This window comes from Myodes glareolus, unplaced genomic scaffold (assembly GCF_982192425.1).
Source record: "Myodes glareolus unplaced genomic scaffold, mMyoGla1.1 HAP1_SCAFFOLD_156, whole genome shotgun sequence".
Taxonomy (NCBI): domain Eukaryota; kingdom Metazoa; phylum Chordata; class Mammalia; order Rodentia; family Cricetidae; genus Myodes; species Myodes glareolus.
In genome coordinates, this window is record NW_028263306.1 from 96,136 (window position 1) to 119,352 (window position 23,217).

General features: G+C 39.5%; 1 protein-coding gene across 1 annotated transcript; it reads right to left on the reverse strand.

Moving 5' to 3' along the window:
- Window positions 1-2,612: 2,612 nt before the first annotated feature.
- LOC148117050 (NACHT, LRR and PYD domains-containing protein 1a allele 5-like) lies at window positions 2,613-19,496 on the reverse strand. The gene is made up of 5 exons (XM_087903245.1): window positions 19,452-19,496; window positions 17,130-17,255; window positions 16,138-16,279; window positions 6,913-6,957; window positions 2,613-3,306 (listed from the first exon to the last, which is right to left on the reverse strand). The coding sequence occupies exons 1-5, from the start codon at window positions 19,494-19,496 to the stop codon at window positions 2,993-2,995; spliced, it is 672 nt and encodes a 223-aa protein (XP_087759371.1). The 3' UTR covers window positions 2,613-2,992.
- Window positions 19,497-23,217: the final 3,721 nt, after the last annotated feature.

Sequence of the window (23,217 nt, forward strand, 5' to 3'; positions counted from 1 at the left end):
GCTTAGCTTTCTGAGAGTCTAACTTCATGGCAGAGGTACTGGAGGGAGCCATGTTTATTGCCACAACTCTGGGGAGTTTCAAGTTTCCTGCCACTAGCAAGAAGCATGCTGCTGACTGCACATGAACACTATTTAAGTATTTGGTGGCAGGAAATCTTAAAAGAGCTGTGTGGTTTTTGCAGCTAAAGTTGAATCAGGAATCCTCTCTTAAAGTAGCCACACCTCTACTTGCCTCTAGCAAACAGAGCCTTCTGAAGAAAAGACCGTTACCAAGAAGCTATTCTTGACTCTGTTCTTGTTTGTCTAGAATCCTTTTTTAAAGTTTTCTCAGGCTTTATGTAGAAATTCTTGCCAAACATTTGGGTGCTATTTGTAGACAGACATTTGTTTCTGTCCCTCGTGGTCCCACAGCCATTCAGTCCCAAAGAAATACACAGAGGCTTATATTAATTATAAACTGTTTGTCCTATTAGTTTAGGTTTATCATTAACTAGTTCTCAAAATTTAAATTAACTCATAATTCTTATCTATGTTTAGCCACGTGGCTTGGAAACTGCTATCAGTGAGGCATTCTCATATTGCTTCCTCTGGATCTGACTGGTGACTATCTTTCCATTTCTCTTCCTAGAATTTTCCTAGTCTGGTTGCTCTGTTTATACTTCCTGCCTGGCTACTGAACAATCAGGGTTTTGTTAAAACAATATGAGTGACAAATCTTTCCAGTGTACAAGATCATTATTTCACAACAATATCTCCCTTTTCATTTCTGATTTTATTAATTTGGATATTCTATTTCAGCCTTTTAGTTAGTTTGGATAAGGATTTTTCAATCTTACTGATTTTCTCAAAGAGCAAACTTTTTGTTTCATTGATTCTTTATATTTTTCTCTTTGTTTCTGTTTTATTTATTTCAGCCTGAGTTTATTTCTTGTCATCCTCTCCTCTTGAATTTGATTACTTTTTGTTGTTATTCTATAACTACCAGGTGTGCTATTAAGTTTCCAGTATTAGATTTCTCTAGGAATTTCTTTTTATGTAGGCACTTAGCACTATCAACTTGCCTTTTAGTATTCCAAAAGTTTAGTTATATTGTGGATTCGTTTTCATTGAGTTCTAGAAAGTCTTTAACTTCCTTTTTTATTTTTGTTGTGACCCATTTTATTTGTATTCAGTTTCCATGAGTTTGTAAGCATTCTGTTGTTGTTGATATTCAGCTTTAGTCCATGGTTGTTTGATAGGATTCAGGCACTTATTTCATTTCATTTTTCCTTACCTGTTGAGGATTGCTTTGGTTTGAATTTTGAAAAAATTCCATGAGCTGTAGAGAAGAAGGCATACTCCCTGGTGCTAGACTGACTGCAGGTCTCCTTCTTCTCCTCAGGTCTAGTACCCTCAACCTCATCTCCAACTCTGTAGCAGAACAGCTGCTGTAGTCTCCGTTCGCCTCTGATTCTAGTTTCTTCAAATTTCAAAGATCTTCTCCTCTAACTTTCCTTCCCCCAAATGCATCACAGTATCTCAGCCTCCAAACCAGCAGACATTCATTACCTGTGAATACACCAGCTAAGCAGTCATGGAAAGAGGTAAGATAATTGAACGCCTTCAACACTCCCTCCTTCCCTCCAAATCCAATCCCCTAGTATCATCCCTATATTTTCCACAGAGCACCTGCTGCAGCCTTTCTTCGTGCTCTGTCCAAACCTCCTGTGGAGGCCATAGACCTTCCCCTTCCAACCCACATTTCCTCACTTGTTACCTTATCCCAGCCCCCAATTCTAGCAGGCATGCTGATAGCCCATAGAGTACTCCTAACAGGCAAGCAGGTAACCTCTCTATAGCTTTTCCTTTTTTTTTTCTCTTCTAGATCAAATCCTCCAGCTTCAGCCCAGTGCTATAACAGACATTCTGAACTGACCACTCTTCACTGTCCCTCCCTTCATTTCAAAGAGATCAAATAAGCTGATCTTTGTTGAACACTGTGATCTCCTCCCTCCTGTGAACTCCTTTAGACTCTTAGCCTATGCTCATTCCTAAGCATCAGCTTCCAGTGATCAGTAATACATTTTATCAGGATATACCAGTGACCACACATATCAGGTCTATAATATTTCCTACCAGAAAGCAAATAGCTATCACACTCTGCTCAAATACAGAGAAAAACAGAAACCAAGGGGAAAAAAAACCTGTCCAAACAAAAACAAATTCAGAAATCAGCACCTAGACCTATAAATATCTCAATTCCAGATTCCTAGATGTCAGCATAAAACACAATCAATAATAACTAGGTAAAAGTGTCTCTACTAGATCCCACTATTCCTACTACAGCAGGCCCTGAATATTCCAACAAAATTAAAGCACAAGAAAATGACCTTCAAGCATTTATGAAGAAGATGATAAGGGTCCCCAGAGAAGAAAGTAATAAATTCCTCAAAGAAATCCTGGAAACCATCAATAAACAGTGTGAGGAAATAGAGTTCTTTAAAAATCCAGAAAAATCTCTGTCTCGAAAAACCAAAAAAAAAAAATCCAGAAAAGCACATGTGGTAGAAAGAAAATGATTAAAGCTACTCAAGATCTGAAAATAGAAATAGAAACAATAAAAACTCCCAAACTGAGGGTGGAAAATGTTTAATAAGCCCCCTTTCTTTCATATTCATAAGGCATTTATTTTTCAGGGAAAGTATCATCCTATTGTCTCCATTTCCATTCTCCTCAATCCTGCTTGTATCGTGGTGGATTAGGTGGTTTTGATAAGGCCTTTATAGACTTACTGGCTCCACTGACCATTTATAGAGGTTATCATCCCACATGAATATCTGGCTGGGAAAGGCCAAGAGGGAACGTCTGCATTCCCAAATGGTGTCCTCGAAACAGTGCCCTCAGAAAATCAACTCAGATGTCCCTTGGTTTATAAATGGAGAAACTAAGGGCCAAAGGAAGTTCAGACCACCGGGACTCAAGGGAGAATGCTCACTCCCCAGACACTAAGATGTCAGGACCTCACAGAGAGACTGCCTGACTGCTCAAGGAGGTCCATGATCAGATAAGGGTGTGTCTCCTTCAGAGCTTGGTAGACCCGGTCTTTGTTGGTCCAGCTCCAGGACCGTCTGAGGCTGAAAAGCTTCCGCATCTTGTCTTGATTGGTGGATTTAGCCTGCACTGCTTCATACTCCTCTTCACTGAGCACCAGACCATGCAGCTTGTCCAAGAGAGGGTCCACTGATGTAACTCGGGCCACCAGCTGCTCCCGGTTCTGATCCAAGAAGTGTAGTGAGGCAGCAACATCTTGGGGTGAGGATGAGCCTGCTACTGAGCAAAGAAAATTTCTCCATGGGATCTCCCACTGTTGGCCAACTACTTATTCTTTTCACATACCTCATCTGTACCCCTGACTCCCTTTTTCCTCTTGAAGTTTGTAGCTGAATCCTAATGTATTCCTCAGGGAAGTGGGTGAGAACGCACATAATGTCAATGGTTCAGACATGGAGGGTCAGGTAGAAGGTATACAATAGACTCATTTATTTAGCAACAAGGAATACCTTATATATTCTCCCAGCATCCAGGTGTTTCAATCCATTGACATCACATGGTTACCCCTCATTAGCTAGGCACAATCAGGACCTCTGACAGCACCTGTTACTAGGCCCTTAGGCAGCATTACATGGTTGCCCCTCATTGGCTCAGCATGATCAGGACCTCTGATAGCATCAGGCAGATTTCAGGTTGGCTCCTCTTGGTCTGGTAAGCCTTAACTTCCTACACATTCACATTTTTTTTTTTATTTATTACATGGGTACTCAGTAGATTCTAGAATTCTTTGCTCAGGCTTTGTTGACCCCATCTCAGGAGGGCTCAGCAACTGAACTGTGCCTGTCTTATGCTGGCCTGCTGAACAAGCTCTTACCCATAATTGACCTTCTGCCCTTGAAGAGCATTCATTCTTGGAGAGGTGTCAGGGTGGGGAGACTATGCCTTTTGAATTACATATGACCAGATATGCATAACTTCCTCTGAAAAACTGGGAGAAGGATGCCAAAGAGCTATTAATACCTAAAAAAGCACATGTTGTCCACCGCTGTTGGATCTGCTGCAGGATACATTCAAAAAGAATAAGGATTAACAATACAACTCTACCAATTAATGCATATGTGAGCATCCATGGGAGATCAAATAACCTTTTATAATACAGCAAACTTTTTCAAAACATGAATTGTCAAAGGCCCTTAATAAATTCTGTCCTTAATAAATCATTTTGTTTGGGGGGGGTCAATAAGAACAAGAAAGAGGAATATTACCCATCATGGATTATTTCCTCCTTGGTAAAAGTAGACTGATCTGTACCCAGGTGAACATCTCTTACCAGGACCCATATTGGTATCATGGCAGTCTGAGGAAAAACACAAGCAAACCATCTCCCACAGGTTAGCAGCGAGCTGGTGGCTGCCACTACAGAGAGATAGGACCTCTCCATCTCACCAGGGACAGAGGTGTATGAATTGGCAGAGAAGCCCAGTGCTTATAAGCTTGGCTGAGCCCCTTGGTACCAAAACTGAGAAAAATCATATGGAAAAGAATGTCTGTTAAGGCAGATGAGGATCTCTCCTAACCTCTGCTGAAATAGTACTGGCTCCTTAAGATCTCTGTTGGTTCTTTACACAATATATTCTCTCTGAAGATTGCAGGGAATGCCAGTGGTATGCAAAACTTTCCAAGACCCCAGAAAGTTATTAAATTTTTGAGAGGCATAGGCATATCAGTCTTATGTGCTGAAGGTACCCATATAAATACTATGGCCAACTTGAGGGCCTTGGTAGCATTTATGACTTTCTCCCCAGAAAGGGTGAGGGCATAAACAAAGGAGGAACATGTATTTATTATCACATGAACATATTTAAGTTTGCAAAAATGATAGACAAAATTGTAGTGGTGACTGAGGAGCTAGATGGCTTTTTCTTTGCGTTGCGGTCATAAAAATAGACTTAAACATGGGGCAAAACAAGCTGGGCCAGGGGTGGCATGGTAGGAAGAGTTGGCAGGTGGGTTCAGCATCCCAAACAGCATCCTGGGCTTTGGGATGGGAGAGGGAGTCATGGATGCTGAAATTCTGGCAGATTGCTCAGCCTGAGTAACTCCAGAGGATTTGGTGCTTGTGAGTCAAGAAAAGGGCAGGGCACAAATTGCCTGTACAGTATTCTGGCTGTAAGAAAAAAAATGTTAATAGGCTCAGTCTGGCATTCCACTAGAATCTTGAGGAGGTTCAATAGCTCACACAATTGTATGGAACCAGGGTTAGGGATAATACATGTAACATTTTTGGAGCCATGATGCTGGATAAGAACACCATATCTGTTTTTATTGTAATCTGCAAAGGCCAGGGTGGTGAGAGGGATGGGAGTGGAGCAGGGAACTGCATGGGGCTGTACCTTTGTCGGAAATGTAGATAACCATGCTAAGATCTTGTTTGGGGGCAAGTGATTGTCAATATTTCCTGTGAATCTTACAACCATTTCCTGGAATGAGATAGAGTCCACCCAGAGGGACTGGGTATTCTTTAAAGAAAAGAGGAAGACAAGTTTATCTGGCTCTCATACGTATGCTCTCCATGCCTGTATTCAAGCCTTAAGGCCAAGTTGGAAGGATTGATCAAACTTAAAGGTGACTTTACACAGATTAGAATGTGATTGATATATCCTCAACCAGAGAGGAAGTAGAGGTGCGGCGATGAGAACAGGCTAATTCTAGGAAGGAGGAAGCCCATTCCTCCCAGTCCTGCCCAGATCACCAAAGAAGCAGGATGTGACCTGCCCTGCTGAAAAAGGTACTGAGCCATGTGACTAACATATACTAGAATAATGGGTTAATATAAGTTACAAGAGCTAATAAAAACCTGAGCTAATGGTCCAATCAGTTTATAATCTTATGGAGACCTCTGTGTGATTTTCTTTGAGATTGCTGGCTGTGGGAACTGGGCAGGACAGAAACCCCAACAAGCAGCCCGCTGGCCCAGGTGCAAGCTAGCTGGCCGGCCATGATGCAGCCCGTTCTTCCTCCTACAGTATCCATAATAGGGGCCCAAGTTGCCATAATGCTCCCCCAAACCTCCTGGGTGTCCAGAGGATCATTGCCAACAAGAGTTTCTGAGGGTCATGGTGCTGCAGGCTGGAGGTAGCTAGAATGGCCACAACATTTTGTAATAGATCTCAAGCCGCATGAGTAAGCCTAACCTTGATGCATGGGCAAGTGGGGCTCTCCAACAATGAAAAGAGGAGTAGGAAGGTAAAGCCTACTAAACTAAGAGCAGCCAACCTGGAGTCTGTCTGGCACTGTTTGAAGTTCTGATCATGACTAGCTAATGAGGGGTGACCATAAAATGCTGCCTGAGAGCCTAGCAACAGGCACTGTCAGAGGTTCTAACCATACCTAGCCAATGAGGGGCAACCATGCCTTGCCAACAGATTGAAACAACTGGGCACTAAGAGGGTATATAAGGTTTTCCCTGTTGCTAAATAAGCAACTTTGCTGTATCCCTTTCACTGGACTCCCAGCATCTATATCCATTGATGTTGTGCCTTCTTACCCCTTCCCCCAAGGAAGACATTAGGGCTTGGCCACAGAAGATCATTTGAAAAAATACATTTACCCTTCTTGAGGCCAATTACTAGTTGGATACTCCGACCAGGAGGAGGGTTTTATAGTAGGGTTTTAAGGTGGGAGTGGGTGGAGTTACTATCAACATGGGAAGCAGCAAGGGACAGAAGAGGAACTCTAACCTAGGCATGCACCTTTTCTACCAGTTATGGTGATATTTGCAAAGCAAGGCTCTCTCCTTTCTCACTGCCCTTCTTTCAAGGATCAGATGACCTACCAGCAGAATACTATTGGCTTCTCTTGCCTTGTATAGTTGTTACTGACCTTTGTGGGCTGTAGGGATTATGGGCGGTGCAGGTCTGAGGTCCCCTGGAAGAAAAAAGAGATGAAGGATCTGTAATGAGGACTGTCACCAACACTCAGTAGACTCTGTGAAACTCTCAACCATGCTTAAGATTTTAAGAATGAACTACAGAAATTCTTGCATAATCTTGAAGGTATATCAATATTACCTTATTTAAACAAGGAATCTAGACACCAGGGCTATCATCACTGAAAGAGAAGAATGAAAAATAGACATTTTCCCCATATGATTATGTCTCAATTTTATCCTAGATAGAATTCTCTGTGGATAACAAACTAAGTCCCTTGATAGAAGGCTTAAATCATTTGACATCTATTTATTGGTAGAAAGCTACTTTCTTGCTCTTGTTTGACCTCCTATAATCACATGCCATACATGTGTTTTCTTTATTTGATGGCAGAACCAAGATGAAGCAAGACTGAGTATGTGGGAACAGTGAGCTTATTTTAGAAGTGAAGGAGATCAATTTTAACAGTGAAGGAGATTAATAAATTACAGCTCATGTGTAAGCCTCAAGGTTGTGAGAAGACCCTAAACTAATTGCATCTAACAATCTAGGGAAGTCAGCTGAAGGACAAGTTTGTAAGTATTAGAAGCTGTGGTTTCATTTGTATGAAGGAAGGATGATATTGCTTACACTCCATTCTACCTAGACCATCTTTATGCATTCTGACATGTAGATAAACTGAAGCATCTAATGAAGAAAGTGATTGAATGACAATGAATTTAAAAGCTAAAATATAAGACTGAAGACACAAGAGGTCCATGATTATAATCTAGTGTTGCAATACTTTCTCACATGGAAAGGTATAGATCTTAATGAGTCCTAAAGAACGGAACTAAGAAAAATATGTGGAAGAGTTTGGTTTAATATGTGTACTTATATATATATGTTCAATATATATAATTGCTTCCATCAGTTAAGGATCACATCATGACCTGTATATGAACAGCATTTAAACCTTTCTAATTATCTTAACAGTTATTCACTCTGACTTTCAGATTATAGATGAAGAATGTCAGACTCAAATGAGTTTTTATGACCTCTTATCAACCTCCACCACATCTGTGACTACTGGAGCCTTGGGCCAGGCTACCCCTGGGAGGTAAACATCTGGGTTCTCATGTGGGATGCTCAGTTCTCTAGGCTTTTGCCCTGGGAAGAATATCCCATGCCCAATCCCACCCACCAAGCAGCCTCCACACACACCTGCTACCATCCTCCACCACATCTGTGACCACAGAAGCCTTGACCCAGACTACACCTATAGAGATAAGCATCTGGGTTCCCACTAGGAGGGCTCAGCTCTCTAGGCACTTACCCTGGGAGGTACAACCCATGCCCCATTGGAGACACTGAACATCCTCCACATACCTACTACCATCCTCCATCAATTCTGACCACCAGAGCCTTAACTCAGACTACCTCTGGACAAATCTTTGGGCTAGGATACCCATGGATAGAATCTTAATTCAGACTGACCCTGAAGAGGAGACCCAGAACTTTATCAGCATCCACTAGAGGCATAAACCGGCCAGCACTGAAAGGAAGAGCAACTATCTAAGTCACAGGCCCCACCCTCACTGATTGGAGGAAGAGAGACTCTCTGAAACACAGGCCCCACCTGCACCCTCTGGAGGAAGAGATGGGCAGATGGCAGTGTAAGTACATATCCAACAACATAAAGACGAATATGGCACCACCAGAACCTAGTGGTACTACAACAGGAATATCTGAACATCCTATCCCAGAATAACCAAAGGAAAATGACCTGTGGTATAACTTTATGAAGATGATAGAGACCCCTAAAGAGGAAATGAAAAAATCCCTTAAAAATGAAAGAAAAGAGACAAAAATTTGGAAGAAATCAATAAATCTCTTAAAGAAACCCAAGAAAACATAATGAAACAGTGAAGCAAGAGGCTCAAATATTTCAAGACTTAAAAATTGAGATAAAGACAATAAGGAAAACACAAACTGAGGGAATTCTGGAAATGTAAAATCTTGGCAAACAAATAGGAACTATAAATGCAAGCACAGCCAACAGAATGCAAGAGATGGAAGAGAGAACCTTAGAAGTTGAAGATATGATAGATCAATTAAATTTACTGGTCAAAGAAAATGATAAATTCAACAAATCCTTAATACAAAACATCCAGGAAATCTGGGACACCATGAAAAGACCAAACCTAAGAAAAATAGGGATAGAAGAAGTCCAACTCAAAGGCACAGAAAATATATTCAACAAAATCATAGAAGAATACTTTGCCAGACTAAAGAAGGATATCCCTTTGAAGGTGGAAGAAGCTTACAAAACCACAAATAGACTGGACCAGAAAAGAAAACTCCTTTGCCATGTAATAATCAAAATACTAAACTTAAAGAATAAAAGAAAAGAATATTAAGAGCTGCAAAGGGAAAAAGGCCAAGTAACATATAAAGGCAGACTTATCAGATTTCTCAATGGAAATTCTGAAAGCCAGAAGGTCCTGGTCAGAGATCCTGCAGACATTAAGATCACGGATGCAAGCCCAGATTATTATAATAGGAAAACTGTCAATCATCATAAATGGAGAAAATAAAATATCCCATGACAAAACAAAATTTAAACATTCCCTATCCACAAATCCAGTATTAAAGAAAGTACTAAAATGATGACTGAAATTCAAGGAAGTTAGCTGCACCCACAGAAATACAGAAATAAGTAATCTCACAATAGTAAACCCCAAAGAAGAGAAGCACCCAAACACGATTGCCAAAAATAACAGGAATTAATATCTCTTAATATCAATGGGCTCAATTCACCTATAAAAAGACACAGCTTAACAGAATGGATAGAAAAACAGGATCCATCCTTTTGTGAAACAAGAAATGCATCTCAACCTCAAAGACAAACACTACCTCAGAGTAAAAGGATGATTGAGAAAAGATTTTTCAATCAAATGGACCTAAGAAACAAGCAGGCATAGTTATCCTAATAGTTAACAAATTAGACTTCAAACTAAAGTCAATAAAAAGAGATGGAGGAGGACACCTCATACTCATCACAGGAGAAATTTATCCAGATGAAGTCTCAACTCTAAATGTCTATGCCCCAAATACAAGAGCACCTTTATATGTAAAAGAAATGTTACTAAAATTTAAATTGCACATCAAACCCCCTACTCTGACCAATGGACAGGTCATCCAGAAGAAACTTAACAGAAATAAGAGAACTAATAAATGCCATGACTCAAATGAACTTATAGACATCTATAGAACATTCCACCCAAACACAAAGAAATAAACCTTCTTAGTATCTCATAGATTGACCACAAGCCTGGTCACAAAGGAAGCCTCAACAGATACAAAAAATTGGAATAACCCCCTGTATTTTATCAGATCACTATGGCTTAAAGTTAGAATTCAACAATAATACTATTAGTATAAGCCTACAAACTCAAGGAAATTTAACAATGCTCACATGAATCACTCTTGGGTCAAGAAAGAATTAAAGAAAGTAATTAAAGACTTTCTAGAAATCAATGAAAATGAATGCACAGCATGCCCAAATTTATTGGGCACTTTGAAAGCAATGTTAATAGGAAGTTTCATAACACGAAGTGCCTACACAAAGCATCTGGGGAAATCTCGCACTACCTTCTTAAAAGCACATCTGAAAGCTTTAGAACAAAAAGATACAAATTCACCCAGGAGGAGTAGATGATGGGAAATAACCAAACTGAGGGCTGAAATAAATAAAATAGAAACAAAGAAAGCAATATAAAGAAACAATGAGACAAAGAGTTGATTCTTTGAGAAAATCAACAAGACAGACATATCCTCATTTAAACTAACCAAAAGGCAGAGAGGGAATATGGAAATTAACAAAATCAGAAATGAAAAGGGAAACATAACAGACACAGAGGAAATCCAGAGAATCATCAGGTCATACTTAAGAAGCCTAAACTCCACGAAATTGGAAAATCTAAAGGAAATAGTTAATTTTATGGATAAGTACCATGTACCAAAATTAAAGCAAGAACAGATAAACAATTTAAATAGATTTTTAACTCCTTAGGAAATAGAAGTGGTCATCAAAAGTCTCCCAAATAAAAAAAGGCCCAGGGCAAAGCTTGGACAGTCTGTGGGGCCACTGGCAGTGGGACCAGTATTTATCCCTTGTGCTTGAACTGACCTCTAGAAACACATTTTCTTTGAAGGGGTACCCTTGGTCTTGTCTCAAAGTGAAGTGTCAGACTTTTTTAACTCCTCATGGGGTGGATGAGGATGAGATTATCCTTTCTAGGAGTGGATGGGGGCTGGATCTGATGAAGGTTGGGGCAGCAGGAGGGGAGAGAGTGGGAATGGGGACAGCTATGTAAAATGAGAAAAGATTTATTTAAAAATTTTTAATAAGGAAGAAAAAATGAGTTGTAGTTTTCTGATGAATAAGTGCTTGAGTGAGATTTAAATCCTGGTCTTCTGCTGTGCAGATCAGTTCTCCACCTGTGGCTCACTCAAGCCAAGACAGAACAAAGACTATTCATTGACCACCTGCTATAGCCTGTTTTTAGCAGCTCAGAAGAAGAAACCACCACTGTGTGATAGCTGACAAGGTTGGGCATCCCCAGAGATACTGATTATGGGAGCTTTGTTTCGGCATTATGGGCATTTAACTATTTATTGTACTGTATTTCACTAAAGAAAGTTCTCTGTTTGGTTTTCTTTTCTCCATGTCAAACTTGAAAATATGGATGACTTGCAATAGCCATTAAGCAAGTAAACAACTAAATGTATAGGCAGAGAAACAAGCAAACACACAAATACAAAACATTCTGTTTAAAAAGTATAACTATGGAAATGAAAGAATTAAAAAAACTTTAAGATATATATACATCAAGTAAACATCTTGAGGAAGGATTTAGAAGATGGAAAGATACCTCCACCAAGCTCTTCATTTGGAAGAATCAATATTGTGAAACTAGGCACCTTAATAAAAGCATACTACACACTCAAAATAGTCCAAATCAAGATACAAGTCATTCTTTACAAACAGAAGATAAAAAAGTTCTGAAATACATATGGCACTACTAGAGATAAAAGATGTCTAAGCTAATCCTTAACAAAAAGAACTTTGTGGGATGCATCAGAACATCAGATTTTAAATTAATACTACAGCCATGGTAAATATAACAGCATGATATGTGCACAAAACCCCCAGGAATAGAATAGAGGACCTAGATAAAAAGTCCTCAAATCCACAACTACCTGGTCTTTGATGAAGAATAGGAAAACAATGAATGAAACTGAAAAATCTACACAGTAACACATGGAAGAATTAAAATAGGTGCCTATATCTCACCTTTAGAAATCAACTCCAAATGATTAAAAGCCTCATTACAAGATATAATACTCTGAAACTGGTAGAAGAAAAAGTGGGAAGTAGTTTCAACACAGCAGCTTAAGTAAGAATTGTTTGAGTAAGACTCTGATTGTAGGATCCCGGGTTTTCCCCTGCTCTTTGAGGTGCAAATCGCAAGAACTGTTTTGGTTAGCCAACTAAGCTTCCTGCTAATTCCTGTGCTCACCTCTGCTAGCCTGGTGATTTAGCTGCAGGGCTCAGTCCACCTTTGGTATGGTAATTTCCCACCTTTCCGGGAGATCACACTGCACCAAGGTCCCTCTTCACTGTCTGTAGCTGAGCTCTCTGCCTCGGACCCCCTGCCTGGGAAGAAATCCCCACAAAGCACCAGGTTCCTTGCGCTGTGCTTTCCCATCTGTCTGGGAGGGGATTTCCACTACTGGGGCAAAGGTATATTAACTTTGCAGAAAGCTAAATAAAGTGGCATTCAGCTATCTCTTGACGAATGACCCAGGTCTCTTTGTGTGTGTCTTTATTTCAATCCCCAGGCCTTTGCCCCAAGCTCGTGATCGGTATGGAACCATACTGGGAGAGGGTGCCACAGAACCGGGTGGTTACACTCTGATAGCGCAGGAATTTAAACCAATGACTGATAAATCAGATCTAATTACACTAAAAAAGTTCTGTATAGCAAAGAAAACTTAATTGAGTGAAATGCAGCCAAGAGTGGGATAAATTATTTCTCAACTAACATATAACAGAAGATTACTAACAGAAATGTACACAAAACTAAAATTATCTAAATTTTAAGGAAATAACCTAATTATAAAGGGGGGCATAGGAGCAACCAGAAAATTCTCAAAGGAGGAAAACATATGACTAGAAAACACTTAGCTAGTAAAGATACGCAGGTTAATTTACTCATATCTTGAGAATATCCTCATATCCTGATATCCAATATCAGGAATACAAATGATAATAAATACTCAAGTATATGTGGGGAAAGAGGAACACTTATACATTGTCACTGGGAGTGTAAATTTATATAGCCTCTGGGGAAATCAACCTGGAATCTTCCTAAGTACTAAAAATAAAACTACTATCTAACTCAACCTTAACATTACCAGTAATATATCTAAGGGAATTTATATCCCATCATGAAATTTTTTGCACAATCATACTCATTCAATAATATCCTGTTCACAGCAGCTAGGAAACATAATCAGCCTAGATGTCCATTACAGATGATTAGATAATGAACATGTGCCACATATATACCAAGAAATTTTATTCAGATGTGAAAATGACATTATGAAAATTAAGTATACAAAATAGGAAAAATATTGAATTAAATAACTCAGGCCCAGAAAAAAAACCACCATGTCTATCATATCAGTTTTTGCCCTGGAGTCTTTATTTGTGTGGTGTTAACATAATGTGCCATGGTAACCAGAAGACTAGAAAGGGGCAGGGCCTTAGGGAGGAAAGGAGAACAGTAGTGTCATGAGGGTAGCGGTAGAGGGAAAATGGGGCTAGAGAGGGGAGTAATGGGGGCAGAAATATTCAAACAGGAAGTGGGGTGGGAGATAGAAGAGATGAGAGGATAAGCATGATGCTGTATTAAAAATGAAGACAGTATATAAAAACCACAAGGAACCCTATTATTTGGTAACTCAGTATAAAAATCATGAAATAATTTGCTTACAAGACAACCTATGATGCTTAAAATGGGAGGTTTTAGAAGTAGTTTCTGAACAAAAAAGAAAAAACAGTTCCAGGCATGGAAAACCACATAGGAGCTTTTGAGCAGGGAGGTCCTGGAGGTTACCAAGACAATACAGGTACATTCATTCTACTTTATTACCCATTAAAACTGGTGAATAATACCTTATTGCTGATGACCCCATATATCTTAGAAACATGGTATAGAGAATTCAAGCTGGAACTGAGTTGGAAGCTTCCAGTTACTAAGGTTTCATAGTGTTGTACTGGCTGCTAAAGAAGAAAAGGCATCAACAACAGCTATATACTCTATGATCTTCAAACCATCGTGTCAGGCATGATGGTCCCACTGCTGTAATAATGGCATAGCAACCAGTAGCTCCCTGAATACATTTCAGGCCCACTTCACAAGATAGTATCCATCCCTATCACTATAAAGTTAGTAAGCACGCACACACACACACATACACATACACACACACAAAACCATATCTGTGGAGGTTTTGGTCCCTTGAGAGAAATACTGTTGCTGCCTAGTTAAATGGACATAGTATCAATGCCTTTCCAAGTATCAATGCTTATACCACATACAAAGGCTCCTTTCAGCTTTCATCAAAAAAGCCTCTCTTTGCTGTGAATGGAGGTTAAGGCAGATACCTACAGCTGTGCAGGATACTGAAAATAAAGGGATGGTTGAGTAATCATATGTATAAGTAGATATTTATTTTACACCCTTAATGCTCTAGGAACATTGTAGAAGATGCAGAAAAATGCAGCAACAGAAGTTATGGAGAAGAGTTGTGAAGTGCTCTCTTCAAACCTTGACATGACCATGGAAATCATGAACTCATAGTCTCTGAACCCACACAAGTAGGACCTGCCCATCAGTCAGCTAGCATGGAGAAGCAGCCACAGAAACAGTACCACTTACTGCTATTTTTTTGGAAACTAATTGATTATTGGGGAAAGGGGAGTATACAATCCATCTGTATACCTGCTGGTGAGCTCACTACGTTCTGCTAGATGATACAAAACCCAAGACCAAATGAATGGTACCAGTTAAACTCTGTGAGGTGCAAAACAAAACTTTATGAATGTAGAGAAGAGATTTATGTTGAAGAAGAGGTGCTATCAGAAATAGGAAGAATATAATAATGTGTGTTTTGGGTGGAGTTACAAAATGCATTGTATGCTTTCATAAAATTGTCAATGACAACATTTATTAATAAAAATTCTGAATGGATTCAAGAATGAGTATCTAATATTGACAAAATCTCTTCATTTTAAAGTTGAATTACTATGTGAACTGGAGTCAAATACTTTGTGCATCTCCAAATCTATCACTTTAAGGGCAGTGGGGGAGGAAATCAGGATACAGGAGAAAATAGGACTTAGGGTATGAGATGTTTTCAATATGATGTGTTGATGTGTTTTCTGATAATGATCATGTGTTGAAGGATTAGTCCTGCATCAGTATTCAGAGGTGACTGATCATGAGGGCTGTAATTTTATGAATGAACTCATATGCTAATGCTCTCATAATTGCATGAGTACTAAGGTCATTAGTGGACACTATATCAAACTGTACAGTTGGAGGAAGTAGACCACCTGAGGCATTTCCTGGAATAGAATATCTTGCATGGTCTTCTTCCACACTCTTCTTCCTCTTCCTCTTTCTCTCCCAGTGCCTTTTTATCTCTCACTCTCTCTCCCCTCTGCTTTGGAGCTACCAGGTGAACAGGCCCCTCTCTTATAAGCTCCCAGTCCATGATATCCTGTCTCACCTCTGGTTCAAAGAGATGGAGGCAGCTGACCACGGATTGACATTTGGTTCTAAGACCATGAATCAAAGCAAATATTTTTTCTTTTCAAGAGGAATTTGTTTAAAGAATTGTTTATCCCATGTATTTTGTCACTATTGGGAAAAGCTGACTAACGCACATCAGAGTTTAAACTGTAGTCAGACCACCTGTTATAGATCTAGTATAACCCATATAACTATCCTGGCTGTTTCATGGTAAAAAAAAAAAAAAAAAAAAAAAAAAAGATGAAAATACACCTCCCCCACTCATTTCCTTTCTTCAACATTTCAGGTATCTGGAACTAAACTAACTTTACCTGGTTTCAAAAAGACTTCCCATAAGATATTCCTGTACTTCTTGTCTCTGATTTGTAGCTTAATCCCTGAACCCATGTGGCCAACATAAATCTCAGAGAAGAGCTGGGTTTCTCTGGGGCTCCTGTAGCACAACACCAGTTCCTGAAGAAAGAAAAAGTTGTACTGTGAGCATCTAATACTCATCCCATGAAGGAGGGCTATTCACACTCTCAAATTTTTGTGATCTTGCACATCACATTATCCTTTGTATATCTTTTGCACTGAAGTAACACACTGTTTTGAGCACACATCTTCATTCTGAAGGTTGAGGACTCAGCTAGAATCACCATCATTCTCTTTACTTTTTTCATCACTGACAAACATCCTGAAAGGAAGCAACTCAAGGAAGGGTTTTTTGTTTAGTTTTATGATGAGGGAATGCATGGAAGCTGGAATTCCACTCTTGGTTGCAGGAGCTTGGGGCACAGCTTGTTATATCTTAGAGGATCAGGAATCAGAAAGTCTGATATGGGGACCAAGTCATGACTACAAGCATTCAAAGCTTGCCACTAATTTGTGGCTTCTAATAGCCAGGTCTCAGACCTTTTGTTTCCAAAAACTTCCAAAATACTACCACTGTCTGGAGACCATATGTTTAAACAATTACACCTGTAGGAGACATTTCAGATTCAAATCCTAATCCATGGATGACTGAGAGCTCAGTCTGCAAGTCCTGCTCACACAGCCTGAGCCTGGGCTTTTTCTCTAAGCCTTGTTACGCTGAACACTTCTCTGTGCCTTATTGATTCAAATTCCTCATTTATTCAGGCCTTCTATATTAATGTGTGATTCTTTAACTTGCTTTCCACCAAACTTTGATGTATACTTGTTCATCCCAGTTCCAATTGCTTTCTCCCTAATTTCAATTTACTGTGAAGCCTTGTAACCTGCTGAACTAGTTTCCCAAGCCTGGCACCTGACATTGAAGAGTAACAAACACCTTGATGCTCACCATTGGGGTGATTTCCAGCTTCTCAGAACCAGAAACAATGTAGCGGGAGCCAATGTAAAATGGGTCTAGTGGGGGTGGTTTATTTATTCTCACAAATTGGAACTTTGTTTCTTCATCATCAATGGCCTATGGAACATCAAAGACAGCAATTTAGCTATATTTCTGGGTTACAAGATCTTATTTGAATATGATGAGATGGTAGATCAGTACATTTGTATAGAATGGGATGTTGACAACCCCTGGGCACCCTTATACTTTGTGTTATTCCACACAGACTGTTAACTATTGGCCTCTATCATGTTCATTGTGGGAACAGTCACTATCAGAGAAGAACAGAATTTGCTATAGGAATACATGGAGTATTCCTTTCTATTTTATGGAAGAGGCCATAGTACATTGTGTTGAGTTCAGCAAATGGTATTAAAGGCAATTGTAGGAATCCATCATGTGAAGGGGCCAAGAAAAAGGAAGAACCATGTTCACCAGGGTTTTCTTTATAGAGCTGCATCCCTGTTCCCAGTTAAGAATAGTAATATAGCAGGATACAAGATTAACTCAAAAAATTAGTAGCCCTCCTATACACAGATGATAAAAGGGCTGAGAAAGAAATCAGAGAAACATCACCATTCACAATAGCCTCAAATAGCATAAAATATCTTGGAGTAACTATAACCAAACAAGTGGAAGACTTGTATGACAAGAACTTTAAATCTTTAAAGAAAGAAATTGAAGAAGACACCAAAAAGTGGAAAGGTCTCCCACGCTCTTGGATATGTAGAAGTTAGCTCTATTCAGGAAATAACCAGGCTAGCTTAAAGATAAACAATTATATTTTTACTTATTATAAGGGGAAACTCACGCCACAAGAATTGTAAGTACAAGTTCCGCTGTGTCCCATGGGAATCACCCAGAGAGAGTGAGCACCTGGTCCATGCCAGTTTTTTTTCCCCTGGGTTCCAGGAACCCACACTTTAACTAGGCTCTACTTCTTAAAGATGATTGGTTAACAAAGCTTCCCCCATCACCTCCCCTTTTGTCTAAACAAGATCAATCCAAACCCAATACAACTATATACAATAAGAACAGATACCAAGTATAAAATTACAAACAATATAAGCAATATAATCAAGAAACACATGACAAATGTGTTAATAAACATTCTATTTCAAGGAGTCTAAGTCTCCTAGTAGGCTGAGAATTATTATCAGTAGGCACTGTGAAAGCAAACTTTTTTTTAACCTTTTCTATAAAGGTATAGTGAAGAAACAATGCTTTAAATCAATAACTATGAGATACCAATCCCTTTGGTAACAGAGAAGGCAGAGGAATTCCAGACTGTAGAGGATCCAAAGGTTGATTAACCTTGTTGATAGCTCTAAGATCTGTCACCATTCTCCATTTTCCAGATTTCTTTTTAACAACAAATACAGGATAGTTCCAAGGGCTGGTAGATTCTTCTATATGTTGAGCATCTAGTTGCTCTTGTGCCAGCTGTTTTAAAGCCTGTAACTTTTCCTCAGCTATGGGCCACTGCTTAAGCCATATTGGTTTCTCAGTCAACCATTTTAAAGGCAGGACTGTTGGTATAGCTGAAGGTTTATCAATTGCTTGTATTCAGCTGGTTTTGGAGTTGGACAATGGCTGGGGTCCATTGTCTGTAATATATTCTAATATTTTGCTCATAAACATAAGTTTTGAGGGCTGCAGAAATGTTAATCTGGGTATTCCATTGCTACAATAGGTAACAACTCCACAAATTTACTGCAATATGGCTATATATAGCTTAAGTTTTCCTATTTACCCTCTGGACCTTATGCATTTAATCCATCTCATGCTTTGTCTTACCCTAGATAGGGTTCCAATAGATAGGGTTCAGTTACTAGGAACTGAACATCTACCTCCTGAAGAGGCCAATTAGGATGCCAAGATTCTGGAGTAATGATACTTACATCCACCTCCATGTCTAATAAGCCTTCAATAAAAGTGTAATTTATACATACTCTTAGCATTGGTCTTTGATTATTTATAGAAGTCTGCCAAAATATATATTTCCTCTGTCCTACTGGAGTTCTTAACTCATTCTCTACATTTATCCCATCATTTAGACCAGTATTGCTTTTTACAGCAGGCACTGAATTTTTTAATTTTCCTGGTGAGACATGTTCTCCACAGTAATTAGAAATGACTGGACCACATTCATCATGGGGGCCTGCGAGAGGTCCCCCATGGCATTTCCTGATAGTATCGGGTTGCCTTGTCTATCTCTCAATGACTTACATTCATTGGTCCAATGCCGGCCTTTGCCACACCTCCTACATATACCTGAAGGCTGAGTCCTCCAATTTCTGTCATTCCTAGAGGAGGCATTATTCCTAGAAATCTATTGTCTACAATCCCTTCTCAGATGTTCCATTCTCCCACAATGCAAACATTTGGTGTTTTGATGTCTTCTCTTACCATTGGAAATTGCTTCTCCTACCCAAGCTTCAGTACCATAGTCTAGTGTCTTGACATTCATTGTATGCAAGACACATTCATCCATAGGTGCTGATCTGATCGTTAAAGGCCAAAGGATCCTTTTGCACTCTATGTTGGCATTCTTATAAGCCAAAGATTCAATTATGGTATGTCTAGCTTCTGGGTCAGTTACCCCTATTTGTACAGCCCTAGTTAGTCTTTGCAAAAAGTCACTAAAAGGTTCTCTCTGACCTTGTTTAACCCTAAGATATGATTCAACTCTATTTCCTAGTTCCTGAATCCTGTCCCAAGCCTTTAAAGCGACTGTGCTACACAGGGACAAGGTGTAGTCATCATAAATACCTTGATCCTGAGGATCAGAGTAAAATCTTTTGCCTAGATATAAGGAAATTTATGTCCTTTTGCTTTTTCTTGTTGCCCTAAAATTCTCGCTTCCTCTTTAAGAGAGTAGCTCCAAAGCAATTGTGGTCCATTTCTAGGACTGCTGAGATTAACTGAGCCCAATTTAAGGTGTGGCTTTGCTACTGAAAGCCCACATTTTGACCATTTCCCTAACAAAGGACAAATGTAGTTCATAAGCCACAATTGCTTGTTTAATCTCCTTTATATCACTCATACGTATGGGATCCCATGTATATTCCTTGACAACCTTAGGGTACTTGGAGCCAGATACTTTTTCTGATGTTATTACTGGAAAGGCAGGTAGAACTCTTGGGAAGCTATCCTGGAGATTTTTACATGCCAATGAGGTTAAATTTTGCCTTTTTACATTTTGTTCCTGGTCATCAAATTTGACAATTTCCTCAGTCTTTTCAAATCTGATTACCACTACCTTTTGTAATGTCTGGATCTCCTGTTCAGTGTTCTGCTCTAATGCCTTCATTGAGGATTCCAAGTATGAAGTCTGCCCAGTAGAGATAATGTCTTATCCTTGGACATAATCTTCTTGGCATGCATATTACCTTTTCGGAGAGACATTCTATCAGCCAATCTGTCACACCTCTTTGACAGAGTCCAATTAATACATTCAGCAATGCAATTTCTTTCAAATAATGTTTCAGCACCCACTGTCATTGATTGGGTCTTATGTGCCAAATCAGCTGTTTCCTTCTCCAAAATGCTGAATCTCTCTTTAAATAAATTACTATCAGTCTGTACCATTTCCAAAAGTATCTCAGTTGACCAAGTCTTGTTAGTTAAATTCTTAGTATCCTCCTTTAGATGTAAAATCTCTTTTTTGAGAAGTTTGTTATCAGTCTATACCACTTCTAAAAGTACCTCACTCAACTGAGTTTTGTTAGTCAAAGTGTTTGTATTCTCCTTTGGATGTATAACCTCCTCTTTAAGAAGGTTCATACTAGCCTGTACCATGTCTAAAAGGACCTCAGTTGACTGAATATTGTTAGTTCAGGTGGTCGTGTCCTTCTTCAGATTCCCAACTTTTTTCCTAAGAAGCCTGAATTCAGTCTGTAAAGACTATACCATTTCAAAAAATGCCTCATTCTTATCCCTATTGTCAAACCATATTTTTAAGAAAAAATATTGAGGACAAGACTAAGCCCCAGAAATAAAAATAGTGATTTAGAAGGTACATCATATAAATCTTATAAAACCTCACACATGGTGTAAGTGAAGAGCCTATTGAAACCTTGGACAGTTAGGTTGTCTGACATATTGCTCTTTTAAATCAGCAACTTATGAATTATAAGTCTCACCTGTGGTTTAATAAGCTGGAGTAGGTGCAATAACCATTACCTGGCAGTAGTTTTTGCAGGCCAGCTACAAAACTAGCCCAGTGTGGCGTAGCGGTGCTCACGTGGCTGGTCAGAAATCTGAGTTAAGAGTTAAATGCTGAAAGATAACTCACAGACTGTGTACTCTGCAGATGTCCCTGGCTGCTCAACAGCCACATGAGACAGTTGGCACAGGGAGGCAGGTGCATATTACCTCAGGACAGAGGGTGCATTGCCCACAGTGGTGTCGGAGCTGGGCTGGGAGCAAGCTCATCAGCTGTTGCCCACAGTGGTGATGGCAGCACTGGGCAATAGCTCCTCAGCCTTTTGCCTCAGCCTCCCACGTCTCTCTGTCTGCACTGCTTGAGTTTCTGCAAGCTCATAAAAAACTGTACCCAAAAGTCAACCAGTAGTGGCTAATCAGGGCCACTGTGTGGGAATTCTATGCCCAAATGAACATGGCCGGCCAGAGCTGCTAGACACTTTAGTAGCCCCGCAAACTGGGCACCAACTGTAGAAGTTAGTTCAATTCGGGAAATAACCAGACTAGATTAAAGACGAATAATTATATTCTTTCTTACTTATAAGGGGAAACTTATGCCACACTAATGGAAAGTTCAAGTTCCACTGTGTTCTGTGGGAATTACCCAGAGAGAGCAAGCACCCATTCCATTTTTTTCCTGGGCTCCAGGAAGCCATGCCTTAACTAGGTTCCACTTCTTAAGGATGATTGGTTAACAAAGCTTCCACCATCATGGGTAGGTAGAATTAGCATAGTAAAAATGGCAATCTTACCAAAAGCAATTTACAGATTCAATGCAATGCCCATCAAAATCCCAGCAAAATTTTTCACAGACCTCAAAAGAATGGTACTCAACTTCAAAAAAAACCCAGGATAGTCAAAACAATACTGTACAATAAAAGAACTTCTGGAGACATCCCAATCCCTGATTTCAAACTCTACTACAGAGCTACAGTACTGAAAACAGCCTGGTATTGGCATAAGAACAGACAGGAGGACCAATGGAACTGAATAGAAGACCTGGATATTAATCCACACACCACTGAAAACCTGGTTTTTGACAAAGAAGCAAAAAGTATCAAATGGAAAAAAAAGCATATTTACCCAGTGGTGCTGGCATAATTGGATATCAAGACGTAGAAGAATGAAAATAGAGCCATATCTATCACCATGCACAAAACTCAAGTCCAAATGGATCAAAGACCTCAACATAAAGCCAGCTACACTGAACCTTATAGAAGAGAAAGTGGGAAGTACGCTGGAATGCATTGGCACAAGAGACCACTTCCTATATATAACTCCAGCAGCACAGACACTGAGAGAAACAATTAATAAATGGGACCTCCTGAAACTGAAAAGCTTCTGTAAAGCAAAGGACACAGTCAAGACAAAACGACAGCCTACAGAATGGGAAAAGATCTTCACTAACCCCACATCAGACAGAGGGCTGATCTTCAAAATATACAAAAAACTCAAGAAATTGGTCATCAAAAGAACAAACAATCCAGTTAAAAAATGGAGTACAGACCTAAACAGAGAACTCTCAACAGAGGAATCTAAAATGGCTAAAAGACACTTAAGGAAATATTCAACATCCTTAGTCATCAGAGAAATGCAAATCAAAACAACTCTGAGATTTGGTCTTACACCTGTAAGAATGGCCAAGGTCAAAAACACTGATGATAACTTAAGCTGGAGAAGTTGTGGGGTAAAGGGAACACTTCTGCACTGCTGGTGGGAATGCAAGCTGGTACAGCCCCTTTGGATGTCAGTGTGGTGATTTCTCAGAAAAGTAGGAAACAACCTTCCTCAAGACCCAGTAATGCCACTTTTGGGTATATATCCAAAGGAAGCT

Bases quoted from the DNA above. Each gene is read 5' to 3' on its own strand.
- LOC148117050 (XM_087903245.1), bottom strand. From the start codon at position 19,496: ATGCCTCCTCTAGGAATGACAGAAATTGGAGGACTCAGCCTTCAG. The intron at 17,256-19,451 runs GTATATGTAGGA...GATGTTCCATAG, and splicing joins TTGGAGGACTCAGCCTTCAG to GCCATTGATGATGAAGAAAC. The intron at 6,958-16,137 runs GTAAAGTTAGTT...TTTTTCTTCCAG, and splicing joins GGAAGTCTTTTTGAAACCAG to GGGACCTCAGACCTGCACCG.